Source organism: Neomonachus schauinslandi, chromosome 2 (assembly GCF_002201575.2).
Source record: "Neomonachus schauinslandi chromosome 2, ASM220157v2, whole genome shotgun sequence".
NCBI lineage: Eukaryota > Metazoa > Chordata > Mammalia > Carnivora > Phocidae > Neomonachus > Neomonachus schauinslandi.
Genome location: NC_058404.1, coordinates 202,374,699 through 202,389,517, shown reverse-complemented (window position 1 = coordinate 202,389,517; position 14,819 = coordinate 202,374,699). Strand labels below are relative to the sequence as shown.

The window sequence follows — 14,819 nt, the reverse complement described above, 5'->3', positions numbered from 1 at the left end:
GTCGGAGTGATGCTGCTGTCTGGGAAGGCTGCCTGGAGGAGGGGGCTTTGGGTGGGCCTCTGAAGAGATAAGTGCCTCCAGGACTCTGGGTCATGGGGGTGGCATTGGGCAGCCACTTTGAGCCCTGCTCACCTGCCCTCCAGCTCCCATTGCAGAGTCCAGGGAACCAGAAGAGCTGGGAGGGTCAGCCCCCAGCCCCAGCCCCTGTGCTTTGAGATGTCCAACTCCGAGCAGGACCCAGACGGATCTGGGATGGGGTCTGCCCTGCGTATAGTGCTTGCTGAGCCAGGACCCTCTCTTGCCCTGCAGGCAGCGCTCCCGTGTCCCCCCGTGGCCCTGGCAGCCAGACCTGCCAGGAGAGCAGACCTGCTGGGAGAGCCGACTGCAGGCAGGCGCCCCCTGGTGGCCATCAGGGGCTATAGTGGGGACCTAGGATGGGGCTCAGTCCTCTGCCCCAAGGGAAGGGGAGCACCCCTCCAACCCCGCTCCTGCCAGTGGCCTCCTGGGGAGATCCTGTCCCATCACCCTAGTCAGCAGCCAGGACACTAAACAGTCCTCTTCTTTGCGCTCCCACGCCACCCCAAGGCCACACGGCTGGTGCCCGTGGCCGCCTGCCTGGGTACCCAGGGGAAGTGCACCAGGCCTGAGGGCAGGCTGGCTATATCTGGGCATGTTTGTGGGGACGGATGAGCCACAGGTGGGGGCAGGCAGCAGGGGCACCTCCAGAGGTGGGAGTCGGGGGGCCTCTGGACTGAGCTGAGCCTGCAGCGGTACCGGATGGGGCATCCCCCTTCTCCCCACCCCCATGCCACCTCCCTGAGGCTGACTATGGTGGCTCTCTCTGCCCCAGGGACTCCTGAGGTGCAGAGAGCTCAGGGTACGCCCAGCCCAGACCCTCCATCCTCTGACTTGCTGGCCTGCAGGCTGCATCTGGGTCCTGAGTACCCGTGGGGCCCAGTCAGGCCTAGGGTCCCCGCCTGTTGCCAGACACTTGGGGTGGCGGTGTTGGGGAGCATGCAAGGCCTTCTCCCCAGGGCCTGTGCATAGCACAAGAGAGGGCTGAGGCGGGCAAGACAGACCCAGGTGCGCCCAGCCGCTGGCAGCCCCCAGCCTTCCTCCCGATGCCGGATAGGGGTGTGGTGGGCACTCCAAGGCTGGTGGAGCCCTGGTCTCTGGAGTGGCCTTCAGAAGTGGCTCTCCCGGCACAGCCAGCCGGGGCCGTCTCTGGGCACTCTGCTTCCGCTGCCGCCACCTACTGACTTCCTTGAGCCTCGGTTTCTCCACCTGACACAAAGATCCTGCCCCAAAGGGGATTGTCGAGGGGAGTAGAGCATTCAAAGCAGAAGGCCATAGTGGTGGTGACGAAGGGGACTGGAGGCTCCGGAAGGCTAACCAGCTCGAAGCCCAAGGCCAGGTTGCAAGGGCTGATTACAAATCTGGAGCTCTTGGCTCTCTCCCTGTCCCTACCCCCAAGGTTTCCCAGTCCTGAGGCCCTACTGTGGTGGGCAGCAGGCCATTCCTTCTAGAACCTTTCTGAGTGGGAAACTCTGTGTTGGACTCATCCCCTCCCCTCCAGGTCTTGGCTCTGCCCTTGGGGTGTGGATAGCCCTGTAGAAGGGTAGAGTGACCACATGTCCCTGGTTTAGCATGGAGAGTCTCATGATTCAGGACCCTCACAGGGTGCTCCCATGTCCCGAGACCTTCCTGCAGGGCAGCCTGGGGTGGGAGTGCACAAAGGCAGGCCAAATCTGGCGTGGAGGGCCTCCTGGCTCCCGGCCACATCCAGAGCTCCCTTGTGTCCCCGGGGGCCTAGACCTCTCCCTCTGGAGGGCGGCCCTGTCTGTGCTGAGGGCAGGCAGACCCTCTTTCCTGGGTCTCCACTCTGCCCAGCCTGACCTGGCAGGTAAGTCTGGAAGGTGGTAACTGTGGGTGCCTGTTGAGGAGAGGAAGGGGTGTCTCTCCATAGAGGCTTCTCCTGTAAGAGGCTGACTTCCTGGTCTGTGGCACCATGAGCTGCCTCCCCCCCACCCCTGCATGACCTTCCGGAAGGCATCGCTGTCCTGCCAGTGACACCAGCTGCAGCCACCCACAGGGGTGGGAGGGGCTCTGTCTAGGTGGGCAGCCAGACACCCCTTCTCTTCTGCTCCTGAAGGACTCAGGACTGCTCCTAGGGAGCCCCCCAATTCTAAATACTCTTTCACCTCTCAGAAAGAAAGTGGGTCTGGTGGCCACTGGGGTTTCTCCCAACCATCCCCCCATTCTCTGAGGTCCCAGTGTCTACCTCCAAGGGACTGGGCACCCAGTTCCCAAGGGATCAACCTCCAAGAGCAGAGGAAGGTGCCATTGCCATGGCAACCCCACGGTGCAGCCTGCCCGCCTGCATTCTCCCCAGGGCACTCCAGAAGGCACCCCCAGGTGGGTGGGTGGGTAGCCCAGCCCTGGACCAGGGTGGGGAGGGCTCCAAGGTGGGGGTGTCCAAGAGCACACCCCCCAACACACACACACACACACACACACAGGCCAGGGGTCTGAGCTGAGGACACACGAGACAAGGGGCTGGACAAGTAAGCAGGGCATGGGAAGGGGCTTTGGGGGAGAACACATATTAGCAAGAACACCATCCCTTCCCAGACAGAAAAAGAAGTCCGCGTTCACATCAGAAACGAGTGTCTGCAATCCTTAAAGAGATTTATGGAAATGGCTTCGAATTACAGCATTTAGAAAATAAAAATAATCTCAATACATAATATTCCCTCCATTGTATACCACCCCCCCCCCGAAGCTGTTTCTGTGCATATGCACCCACTGTTCAGCAGTAGCTGGATTTTCTTATAAAAGAAGCAGTAGCGTGCCGTCTCTCTAAAAATAAAGCTGCAATCGTCACTGCAATGTGAAGCCTGAGATTTAAGCCTGAGGTGTACGTGCTGGGGCTGGCTGGCTGCCTCAGCCTGAGGCCCGGGCCAATCCGGGTTGGGAGGAGGTGGGCCAGGGTCCCAGGGGGACAGAGGGAAGGGGGTGGTGGCAGCAGGTGGGTGGCGGTCCTTGGTCCCCGGGAGCCCTGGTCTGAGAGCCTGGGGACCTGGGTCTCAGCGCCCTGTGGGCAGCTGTTTGCCCCCCCTCCCATCAGCAGGTGGGCACCGTGGGCAGGGGCGCGCCTGCGGGCGGACCCAGAAGAGCTGGGTGTGCATCTGCATCTCCCCCTCTGAGAGTGACCAACCCGCCTGTCGTTTGGTCAAGGTCCCAAAGGGGAGCAGGGACAGGCAGCTGTGGGCTAGGGGCAGGGAGAGAGAATGGGCAGGGCACGGGGAAGCCCTCCGAGGGACACTGAGGCCTGACCCCTCTCTTGGAGGTGTCCCCCCTCTGCCCAGGATTCGGCCCCAGGTGCGACCCCACTTCGCCGGTCAAGAGCGGGCTCTGAGTAGGCCTTCTACTATGGCTCAGCCTGGAGACAGCAGCTCGGCGGGCCGGGGCCGGGGGCGGGGGCGGGCAGGAGGAGCGCCCACCCCCGCCCAGGACACAGGGCCGCCCGGGACACCCCCAGTGCCCGGAGCCGACCTCTTGCAGGCCCCTGCCGCTGGCCCGCGGGGGTGGGGGTGGGGGTGGGGGGCGCACCGCTGGGGGGCGGGGCGGGGACGGCGGCGCGCGACGTCCTGCGAGTCTGGGCGGCCTGCGGCGCCCTCCAGTGGCGGCAGTAGCAGCTTGTTGAGGTGCGTGGAGACGCACAGCCAGCGGCACCTCCTCCCCGGGAGTGCGCGGGGGCCCCGGCAGGTGTGGGGTGCCGGGGCTCGCGTCAGATGCCCGCCTTGTCGCTGTAGAAGGGCGTGACGTGGAACACGTAGCAGTGCGTGCACACGCGGACGGGCTTCACCTGCCCGTAGCGCGGCAGCGGCGCCGAGTGCGCGGAGCAGCGGGAGCAGAAGATCTGCAGTGCGAGGGGCGGGCCGTGGGGCAGTGAGCCCGGGTCCCCGGCAGCCCCCGGCCCTGTGCCTCGCCCCTCCCGACCCTGGCCCTGCGGCGGGGGCGGGGGCGGGGGGCGCTTCCCACCCCCTCCCTCCGAGCCCGGGCGAGGCGGCAGTGGCGGGACCCTGTGGGTCCCCCGCGTGCCACAGGGACCGTTAGAAAAACCTGGCGTAGGTCACGGCCCCAGGAGGCCAGGCTCACCGAGGGGGCTCTGGCCCCCTCGGACCCTCTTTCCCTGCACGTCCCCAGCTCTGCAGTGGCCAGGAGCAGCACCATCGGGACCCAGGGGGCTGGGGGCCTCAAGTCCACACCCTGGGCCAGGTCAGAGCAGGGCCCAGGGCTCACGGACCTCTGCACCAAGACCTCAAAGGCCTTTTCAGGCCCGCGGGGCATCGGTCCTGGCTTCCAGATCCTGTGCACAGCCCCCTGGGGAGGACCACAGCCTCAGTCCCTGGGGCCGCAGGGACAACCTCTGGCCGCGACGACCCGCTCACCTTCCCGCAGCTGCGGCAGTGGTGTTTCCGGCGGATGACGGTGAAGGGCGCTTTGCACGCGGTGCAGAAGCCGCAGGCCTCGTCTGGGACCCACTCCGGTGGATCTGTGACAGTGGGAATGAGGTCAGCCAGAGGGAGCCGTGCAGCCGTGACGGTGGGAGCCAGCGGGCTAGGGTTCAAGGGCGCCTCTGGCTGGACGGGACCCAGCAGCCCCCGCCCTCCTCTTCGGCCCTCCCCTGGGCCCCCATTACTGGCTATGGTCTCAGGAAATCGTCACCCGAACAGCGGCTCCGCAGCTCTTGTCTGAGCCTGCCCGCCAGCCCCCAGCTTCAGCCTACACCTTGCAGCCAGCCAGGCCACCGGGATTCAGGACATGGGCAGGGAGTGTCCACCTGGATGACCCTCTCCCGAGCCTCTCTCTGTCAGCACCCAGCCTGGCAGGCCCCTGGGGCAGAGGTGGTGGTCGAGAAATGAAGAAATCGACCCCCAGCTCAGCTCTAGGTGTGCTCTGTGGGGGCCTCAGGCGCCCCAGCCTTGCCCACCCCCGGCTCCAGAGCAGTTCTCAGGCTCTTGGGGTCCTGGAGGCCCAGGGAGACCCCCAGCCGGCCCCTCCCTGACATGTGTGCAGGCCAGGCCAGCTCCTCCTTCCACGCCTCATGTGGGGCCTGTCCGACTCACTCCTCGAGGCCCTGGCTGATGGGAGACTCTGTGGAGGTTTGCTCTGGAATTCGAGAGACACATCAGCACAGGGAGAAGCGGGCTCCCACACGCAGCAAGACAGGTGCTTTCCTCCCATTTCGGGCACCAAGCTGACTAGGGCGGGCCAGGCCCCTAGGCCAGCACCAAGGGCCAGGGGGAAAGAACACATCGGACCCCTCCCTCAGACCACAGAGAGTACTCAGAGGTGGTCTGTGTAGCCTCACAAGACCCCCAGGCTTGATGCTCAAGTGGGCACTGGCCTGCATCCCTACACCCCATCCTCAGGGCCTCCAAACAGAACTCAGAAGGGCCTGGGGTCTTCTGGCCTCCCTCCCACCCTGGAGGCTCTGCCCCTCCTCCTGCCTGCTTGCACAGACCCGAAACTGCCTCCCACTCAACTCTCCTGCCTTCCATCCTGGGTCTGGTCAGCTCACCCCCACCCTGCAGGGAGGTCATTTCTCATGCTTGCCACCCCCTATGTAGAATCTCAGGCTGGCCCCAGGGAAATCCTGGATGGCAATGTTAGCCCCTAAGGACTGTGTTGGGCCAGGACCTCCAGCTCAGGCAGATAAGGCCAGAAGCACTCCTGGCAGGGGCGAGGGGGTGGGGGAATGTGAGGGTCCTGAGGACTTCCTGGGCCTACCAAGGGGAGCCACTTCTAGGAGGGGGCTGGGTCGGCAGCCCCCAGGGAGGATGTGGCCCTCGCCTGTGCCCTGGGCAATGCCAGACCTCGCAGCTCATTACAGTCACTCATGAACAGAGAGGTTCCAAGTTCCTGTAACAGGTACTTTGTACCATCATGCATCGTTTTCTAGAAAGGTAGAGATGAGCTTGTGCTGCTCCTTACACCCCATCCCCGCAACCTCTGTCACCCCCAGGGGACTGGCGAGCACGAGGAAGGCCCCGAGCCTGGGACCAGCAGGGTCAGCCAGTGGGCCAGGCACACCAGGAGTGCTGTGACCTCTGGCCTATCGTGGGGTCAACTTCAGCCTCCTTCTCGGCCCCATCCCCGTTTGACGCCTGGTCAGGCCTATGCGCCACCATCTATCGCAGCACCTCTCCCAGGCCTCCAGCCCCTTAGAAACTCTTGGGTGGCCCCCTCCCCATAGCTGTGCTGCCCGAGCTCCCAACCTGCTCTGGACGCTCCCTCCCTGATCACTAAGCCACCGGGCCCCCAGCAGGCCTGGCTTCCTAAACGGGGAGCAGGGTCTTGGGGCTTCCACATGACCTGTGAAGAAGTCACTGGAAGCTGCCATGTGAGGCCCTTCCTGTGGGGCAGGTGGGTACAGGTGGGCTCAGGTGTGTGCCTCTGCCCTGGGTCCAGCCACCTCCGGCCGCAGCCAAAGGCCTTGGCTAAGGGGGTCCGTGTGCCACCAAGGGGGTAGCTGCCTCCGCATGGGCAGCTACAGGCCCAGGGGCCCTCTGGGGAGGGACCCCCAGTTGGAGAAACAGTGCCTTCATGGATTCTGCATTCAGGACAGAGAGGGGGACAGTCCAGACAAGCTCCTCACTCCCTGCCCTGCATGCAGCACCTCGGGCCCTGGCCCACACCCCGCACGCACCTTCCAAGTCCCCATCTCGGGTCTTGGCTGCCAGTTCAGAGGATGATAGGGTCTCCTGGCAGAGGGCACAGTCCTCCAAGGCCGCACTCCGCAGGCTTTGGGTGACTAGAAGAGAGAGGGAGGGAGAGAGGAAGGGGTGGGGTTGATGCCCAAGCACCTGTCCCTGCTAGGCCCACCCACATGTGGCCAGCAGGGGGGCAGCTCCCCCAAAGCCAGCCACAGTCCCCCTGCAACGGGTGAGTCAGCACCGCCCCAGCAGGCTGGGCTCGGTGCCCTGAGGTCTGCAGCTTCTCCCCCCTGCGGCCCCCAGCCCCAGAGCCGCTGCACTGTGTGTGGAAGGTCCCCCTGGGCTGTGACCCACGAGGCAATAGGGGGACCAGGCCTGGACACGGGCTGAGGAGCCCACCATCCTTGCTTGCAGAACTGGTCCGTGTCACCCACCTTTTCTGAATTGTGATGTTTCAGAAGGCCGCGCCACCCCGAATTCCCCAGCAGCCCAGTGGTATGGCCACCAGGAGGCAGAGCTGGGGCGACACACAGGACTGACTCTGCTCCTCCTCCCCCCAAGCCAGGATGTGCCCTGCTGGACGGGGGCGGGCTCTACAGCCGGGCAGGTGGCTCTGTGTGCCCAGATGCCCCATGAGGATGGGCAGCTCACCCAGAACAGGCATCTCAGCCCAGCACAGGGGGAGGGCGAGCAGGGGTCAGGCCCCTTCCCCACCCCGTGCATGTCGGAGTATGCAAGAGTGTGTGTGTGTGAGAGTGTGCATGTGTGCATGTGAGAGCGTGTGTGTGCGTGTGAGAGTGCGTGTGGGTGTGTGAGAGTGTGGGACAGTGTGCGTGTGTGCGGGCGCATGGGTGCGTGTGAGAGTGTGCGTGGGTGGGTGGGTGTGCATGACAGTGTGTGTGCGCACGTGTGTGCGTGAGAGTGTGTGTGTGGGTGTGTGAGAGAGAGTGTGTGCATGTGTGCGTGTGAGAGTGTGTGTGCGTGAGAGTGCGTGTGTGGGTGTGTGAGTGTGTGCATATGTGAGAGTGTGCGTGGGTGGGTGTGTGAGAGAGTGTGCGCGTGTGAGTGTGCGTGCGCGTGAGAGTGCATGTGTGGGTGTGTGTGCGTGTGGGTGTGTGAGTGCGTGTGTGGGTGTGTGAGAGAGTGTGTGCGTGTGAGTGTGCGTGCGCATGAGAGTGCGTGTGTGGGTGTGTGGGTGCGTGTGTGTGTGTGAGAGTGCATGTGTGGGTGGGTGTGTGACAGTGTGTGCATGTGTGCGGGCGCATGGGTGAGTGTGAGTGTGAGTGTGCGTGTGCGTGAGAGAGTGCGTGGGTTGGTTGTGAGAGTGTGTGCATGTGTGCGTGTGGGTGTGTGACAGTGTGCGGTGTGTGCGGGTGCATGTGAGAGTGTGCGTGGGTGGGTGTGTGAGAGAGTGTGTGCAAGTGCGTGTGTGCGCGTGAGAGTGCGTGGGTGGGTTGGGTGTGTGACAGTGTGTGCGTGCGTGCGTGCACATGTGTGCGCACGCGTCTGTGCCTGGGATGTGTGGGCACGTGTAAACGCGTGAGGCAGGTCGCAGGCGGCCACAGGTCATAACCTGCCACTTCCCCCCCCAAAAGGTGGGGCCGAGGTCCCCTCCTTGACTGTGGGCTGGCCCCCGGCAGCTTTGGCGGTCAGAAGTCGGTAGGGGTGACTATGCGGCATCTGGGTCTCAACTGCCCCCCTGCAGGCCGCTGGCCCCAAGAAGTTGGGTGACCTTGCTGGAGGGCATGCAGGGGTGCGCAGGAGGTGCTGCAGGCACAGGCCTGTGCGTGGGAGCCCCCCCCGCAAAGCCTCCGGGGCGCCTGCGACCTGTGCCCCTTGGTCCCTAGTGGAGAGCCTGGCAGTGCCAGTGGGTTCCGTGTGGAGGCAGTGGGCCCCAGAAAGGCTGGATGGATGGCTGTGCAGGGCCGTGTGCCCTCAGTGTGGGGGTGCGGCTCCCAGGGGGTGGCACGGACACACTGTGGGTGGCACTCACCCTTCTTTAACTTCTCCTTGTCATCTGTTTCGGGCTTGGTGGCCATGACCTCAAAAAGGGTCTTGAGAATACTCCTCAGGTCGCTGGCATAGTTTGTCTGCAGCTGGTCAGCCACCCCTGAGAGAGGAGGACGAAGGGAGGGCAGGTCAGGCCAAGCAGCCGCAGGGGCTCGGGGCTGCCAGCTGGGTTACCCCGGCCAGAGCTCACGGCCCAGGACTGACGTATCCTCGGGTGGCTCAGGGCAAAAGGGGGCCGCCCAGCCCCTGGGCCACAGTTTGGCCAAAGTCAAGGCTCAGGAGTCCAGGGAAGGCTGGTGGTGGGAGTGACCACATGGACAGCCCCCTCCCTGGCACGAAAGCACCCCCCCACCCTCCCTGCAGAGGTGGAAAGCGATGCTGGGTTAGCTCTTTGGGGGCGAACCTGGCTGCCACATGCAGCAAAGTGAGGGAGAAGCTGCGGGCATCCCACTGGAATGGGAGCCCAGTGACCCGTCCCAGTCAGCGCTGCAGTCAGCGCTTCTAGAGGATTCTCCGTGCACCGTCAATGCCCCGAGCACCTGCTGGGCATGGCATCCCTCCAACCCCCGACACAAACCTGTGCAAACTGGAGCTCAGAGTCGCCCGAGGTCCTCCTGGTCCCACCTGGCCTGGCTCGGCACTGCCTGTGGGGCCCTCGCCCCCCCAACATGACCCTGATTCTGCAGGACCGCCAGGCCACGGGCCGCACTCCCGCCAAGCAGGCCGGCTGGAGCCCATCCCTCAAAGGTGGGGGTGAGAAGGGCATGCGGGAGGCAGGGAACGGGGCTGCAGTGCACACTTTTATACACAGAACTAAAGAAAAGCTCACAGGCCTCTGAACCCCCCAGGGGGTGGGGGACAAAACAGGCGGCTCCCTGTCCTCCCCTCCCCCACTGTGTAGCCATCCCCAGAAAGGGAAACAAAACTAGGCAGGGTACACTAAAGTCTGAACCACAAACTGAGCAGAACCTCCCCGTGTGGGTGGCCGAGGCCCCCGCGGGAGCCGTGGGTTCCCCAATCCCAGCTGAGGGACCTGCTGAGGAATTAAGCCCTCCTCTCTGCCCCTGGGCTGGAGATGAAGAAATGACATGGTGGGGAAGCCCCCAGACTCCCGGGGCCTGCCATCGCCCGCATCCCCCCCTCCGCCCGGCGCCGCCTGCCCCAGGCCCAGCCGGGCACCTGAAATGCAGACAAACAGGCGGTGGATGAGGTCATGGCTGCCATGGAACCTGGACCGGATCTTCTCTCTTGTGGCCGAGGGGGCGGTCTCCAGCCCGGCCTGGTCTGTGGAGCCGCTGCAAGAGGAAGGAAATACGGGGTGCATGGGTGAGGGGGCGGCCAGGGGCTGCTGGAGCCTGAAAGCCCACGAGTGAGAAGAAAACTCTCTCTGTCCTGGAGCCAAGCTGCCCGGACTCAGAACCGAGCCACACGCGGGCCCTGACGAGGCCGCCGCACAGCCTGGCTTCTGACCCAGCCCCTGCCCCATCCACCACAGTTCGCGCTCAACTCCTGCCCTTTCCTGCTGCACACTCAGGCCGGGCTGCCCTTCTCACCCTCCCAGATTAACCTTATCTACTGGCTTCCTCCAACGGAGGAGTCAACTCACCTACTTACTCCCTACACAGCGGGGTGAACAGTGGACCCCCAAAGACGGGCCCAAGCCTGAACCCCTAGAACCTGCAAATGTGACTTATTTGTGTAAAGGGTCTTTGCAGCTAGAGAGGAGAAAGTCGTCTTGGATTATTGGTGGCCCTAACCCAGGGACAGGTGTCCTTCTGAGAGGAGGAGCAGAAAGACAGGGTGTAGAGGTGGGGGGCGCCCGCAGCCCCCGGGAGCTGGACGAGGCAGGAAGGACCCTGGATGAGGAGGGGTGGCCCTGCCAGATTTCGGACTTCTGGCCTCCCTACAGTGAGGGGGTAACTTCCTGTCGTTTTAAGCCCCCACGTGTGGGACTCTGTCACGGAGACGGGGGTCCTGCCCCCACACACACCTCCCTTCTGCCCTGTGGCTGCGAGGGCCCAGCAGGGGCACGTCCAAGTCCTACATCACTCCCCTCCTTTCTTCTCTCATTTTCCCTTCCAGCTTTCCCCCTGACGTTTAACTTATGCTCTCCCTGTCGTTTCATGGATGCAAGCCTTTTATCTGTCTGGAAATATTCATCATAATTTTTAAAACGTGGCCAACAGCTGCCTGCACCATCTCCTTTTCCTTCCGTGGAGGGAGTTGATCTGCTTTCCATGCCAGAGGCCTGCCTCAGCGCACACGGCGTCCCAGGCTGTCTGTCCGCACTCCGAGGGAGGCACGGCTGGGCCCCAGTGGGCTGGGCCACAACTTCAGAAGGAAAACGTGGCACCATCGGCGTGAAAGAGGAGCTGCCCACACAACACGCATGTGGCCCACAGACGTGGCTGGATCTTCACGGTGGCCCTGGTGGCTCAGTGGTCACACAGGGGCCTAGTTGACAGAGGTGGAGGGGAACCGGTCACCGCTCCTCACGTGCCATGTGGGTCCCTGACACACGGCAGAAAAACGCGCAGAACTGCCGAGTCTTAGGCAGGGGTACGCCCCCGATGGGAGACCACTGAGAAGCACAAAGATGTGACACCCCCGGCCGGTGCAGAGGGAGGCTGGGCTGACCGGGCCCCAGGGCTCCACGGGCCCCCTTCCTCCAGCCAAGGGCGTGCATGGGCTGCACTTTGCCGGCGCACTCTAACACAATGAACATTCGCTTCGGAGCATTTACAGTTTCGCCGGAGCTTGGAGCAGCCAGGGCCGGTGGGCAGTGAGGCTGGGCGTGCCCGTGCTCTGCTGGGACCTGTATGATGAGCCACGGCTCTCTCCTGCTGAGCCACACGGTTTCCACTGAGAATGGGGGGGGGGGCCTGGCTGCCCCCCAGCTCCCGTCCCTGCCCCGGGAGCCACGTAGGCGAAGGAGGTGGGGACTTCACTGTTGGCCATGTCCACCGCCACTCAGGATCCCCAGTATCAGTGACAGCTCTACCCAGAAGACTGGGGAGCAGGGACCCAAACAAATACCGTTCACAAATGTTCAGAGCAGCACTATTCTCGAGAGCCACAAGGTGGGTGCAATCCAAGCGTCCATCAGTGGATGAGCAGGCCAACATCCGTGGTCCATCCACGCAGGGGAATACTATTCAGCCGTAGAAGGAGGTTGTGCGTGCGCTGCAACAAGGCGGAAGCGGGAAGACTCGAGGCTGTGACCCAGCGACTCACGAAAGGTCACATAGTGTGTGACTCCGTTTATGTGCAATGTCTAGAGGAGGCAGATCTATGAGACGGGAAGGCAGGGCTGGCAGCGGGGAGACGGGGCGCGACTGCTCGTGGACATGGGTTTCTTTAAGGGGTGACAAAAATGTGTGCGTAGCTGCGATCACACTAAAAACCACTCAAGTGCACATTTAAAAAAATAAAGGAATGCTTTTCTTGTAATCATCTAGCAAACTCATATTCAAGAAATAGCTCATAAGCTGAACGTCCATCAACAGTGGGTTGGCTCAACAAGTTAGGTCTCATCCATACAATTTCCACTTAGTAGAAGGATCGTCAGATGCTAGAAAATGTTAACATACTGAATGAAAAGGCAGTATTATAAAATTAGAGATCTCACATGTACCTAGTGAGACATGGGGAAAGATCATCTAGGCATTAATATCACATTTATCTGAATAGTGGGACTATGTATAAATTAGTCTTTTCCCAAGTGTCTTCTGTGAGCAAGTATTACTTTTGTGATTTTGAGGAGAAAGGCAGAGCTTCTGGCAGCAGATGGCACCACAGCCCTGCCTGTGGTGGGAAGTCCGTCTCTGGGTGCAGGTAGGAGCGGCTCTGGGGGCGCCCCTGGGGTTCATCCCCGCAGCCCCAGCCCCGCAGCTCAATGCCCCGGAGGCTGGGATGTCTTCCTGGACACTGTGGCGCAGCGGCCCGCACACTGAAACTTTGACGCCACAGACAGTTGAGGCCATGGAGCCTGAGACTCTGGCCGAGTGGGGGTCGGGAGGTCAGCGGAGAGAGAGACACAAAACTCCACAGACACGGATCCTAGGCAGTAAGATGGCTTCGAAGGGCTGAGGGGAACAAAAGAACGGACCACCGGAGCTAGAAGCTGGGATCTCAGCTGGGACCTGAGCCCCGGTCTTGTCTGGGTCTGCCCGGCCCCTAGGGCCCACAAGGATGGCCATTGTCTGGGCACTGCCCAGGGCCACCCCTTTGGAAGGGTGCTGATTGTCCACAGGCAGTCGCTAGACAGACTGCTGGCCAATGGCGGGCACTGGACCCTCTGTGGACAGAGGGGCACTCACATCTACAGGGAGGCCCCTGTTTCCCCACGCACCAGTCTCTGCCAGGGCCTGCCCCTTCCCCTGCACCGCCCAGCCAGCAGGCTGACAGCTTGGGGACTGTGTTCAGAGGCCAGGCCCCAGGGCTCCTGCAGAGCCCTGCCTAGCTCGGCATGACTCATGGAGGCAGGACTCACCCTTGGCCTCAGAGGAGCCCAGCACTCAGGATTTGCCAGGCCTAAACTCCCCTGGACATGCCAGGGGCCACCCCAAGTGCTGCGGCTCCTACCGAGGTTACCGAAGGCCCAGGACAAAGAATCTTTTCAAACAAAAGTCAGAACTTGTCTCTCCTCTGTTGCAACCTTCCACCCCTGCTTTCCACTTAGTCCAAGTAAAAGCAAAAATCCTTACCGAAGGTTATAGGGCCTGGCATAGTCTGGACCTCTCTCTGTCAACTTCCCCTCCCACACCCTCCACTTACTTATGCTTCTCAGACTTCCTCCTTGCTGTCTCAGAGAAGCCAAACATGCTATTGGCCACAGGGCCTTTGCACAGATGTCACTGGGCCCGGAATGCTCTTTTTCTGGATAGACCCAGACGCCTCTGTTTGTTATGCTCCATTGGAAGACCTTTCCTTGACCACAAACAGAACCACCACCACCCACCCCCCGCCACCACCCTGCCAACTGCTCTCTTCCTGCCCTTACCCTGCATTGTGCAACTTGGGACACTCAGCACTCTGCCTTGGCATGTGTGTGCTGACTCTGTCTTACTCTGGGAGAATGCAAGGCTGGCCTGGCAGCAACTTCTCTTCTGTTCATTGCTGTATGCCCAGCATCGAAGGCAGCCCCCCCCCCGCCCCGCCCCTCACCAACCTCCCAATCTATAACTGTTGAACAAAGAGTTTGAATTCATTAGACACAGGGGAGAACGAGACGTGGGCTCTCTGTGGGAATAAACGCTCTCTCTGTGTCTGGAACGCTAGATGGGATTCAGGAAAAGGAGCCACCAGCAGAGCCTTCTCATACCTCACAGCTTCGGAATGCTGTCTGCTTCCTCCCCCATGAAGGTGCATCTGATGCAACAGCTCTGCTGGGAGGAGTGGGAGAGCCCCCGAAAGACGTGTCCACCCGAAACCCCCAGGACCTGCGACTGGACTGTCCAGGCAGGCTCTAACTCCAACAACGAGGATCCTTCTAAGAAGAGCAGAGAAGACACACAGAGAAGAGGCTGGGTGTGGATGGAGGAGAGACCGAGGGACGTGGCCATACGCCCCAGAATGCTGGGAGCCCCAGGAGCCCGGACAGCCAGAAAGGCCCCTCCCCGGGGGCTCCAGAGGGAGCATGGCCCTTGATTTTGGACTTTCGGCCTCCTGAGCTGGGACGTTCCTGTTGTTTGAAGCCCTGCGTGCGACAGTTTGCTCCTGCTGCCTGGGAAGCGGATCTGGGCACAGAACCCACGACCCAACCCCAGGTCCGTCTCTCACCTGCTGGGCCCAGGAAACTGTTCCTCAGGGACAGAATGCACAGTAGAATCTCACCAATGGGTCCAGTGAGAAAGACCGATCACACGTGGGGGGTGTCAGTGCACAAGCATGAGATGCAGGCCAGAGGCGGGGCTGTCCTGGCACCCAGGACACGGCTGGTTCCCCCCAACGAAGCCCGCTGGAGCTTGTCAGGCATCCAAAGGGGCATCACACGAAACATGTAATTATGGCTCGAATCGCTTAAGGGAGTCTGAGCTCATAATCAATGTTTAAGCCTCTAGGGAAATCGCTTTGCCAGGAGGTGTT

The 14,819-nt window shown here is 62.1% G+C and overlaps 1 protein-coding gene across 1 annotated transcript; it reads right to left on the bottom strand.

Annotated features, from left to right (window-relative positions):
• Window positions 1-3,790: 3,790 nt before the first annotated feature.
• Window positions 3,791-10,008, bottom strand: ZFYVE28 (zinc finger FYVE-type containing 28; the record flags this gene model as incomplete). Its single annotated transcript, XM_044913116.1, has 5 exons — window positions 3,791-3,922; window positions 4,455-4,558; window positions 6,716-6,820; window positions 8,716-8,832; window positions 9,912-10,008. Coding segments are annotated over 5 exons (555 nt in total), but the record flags the coding sequence as incomplete, so codon positions are not given.
• Between the last annotated feature and the right edge of the window lie 4,811 nt (window positions 10,009-14,819).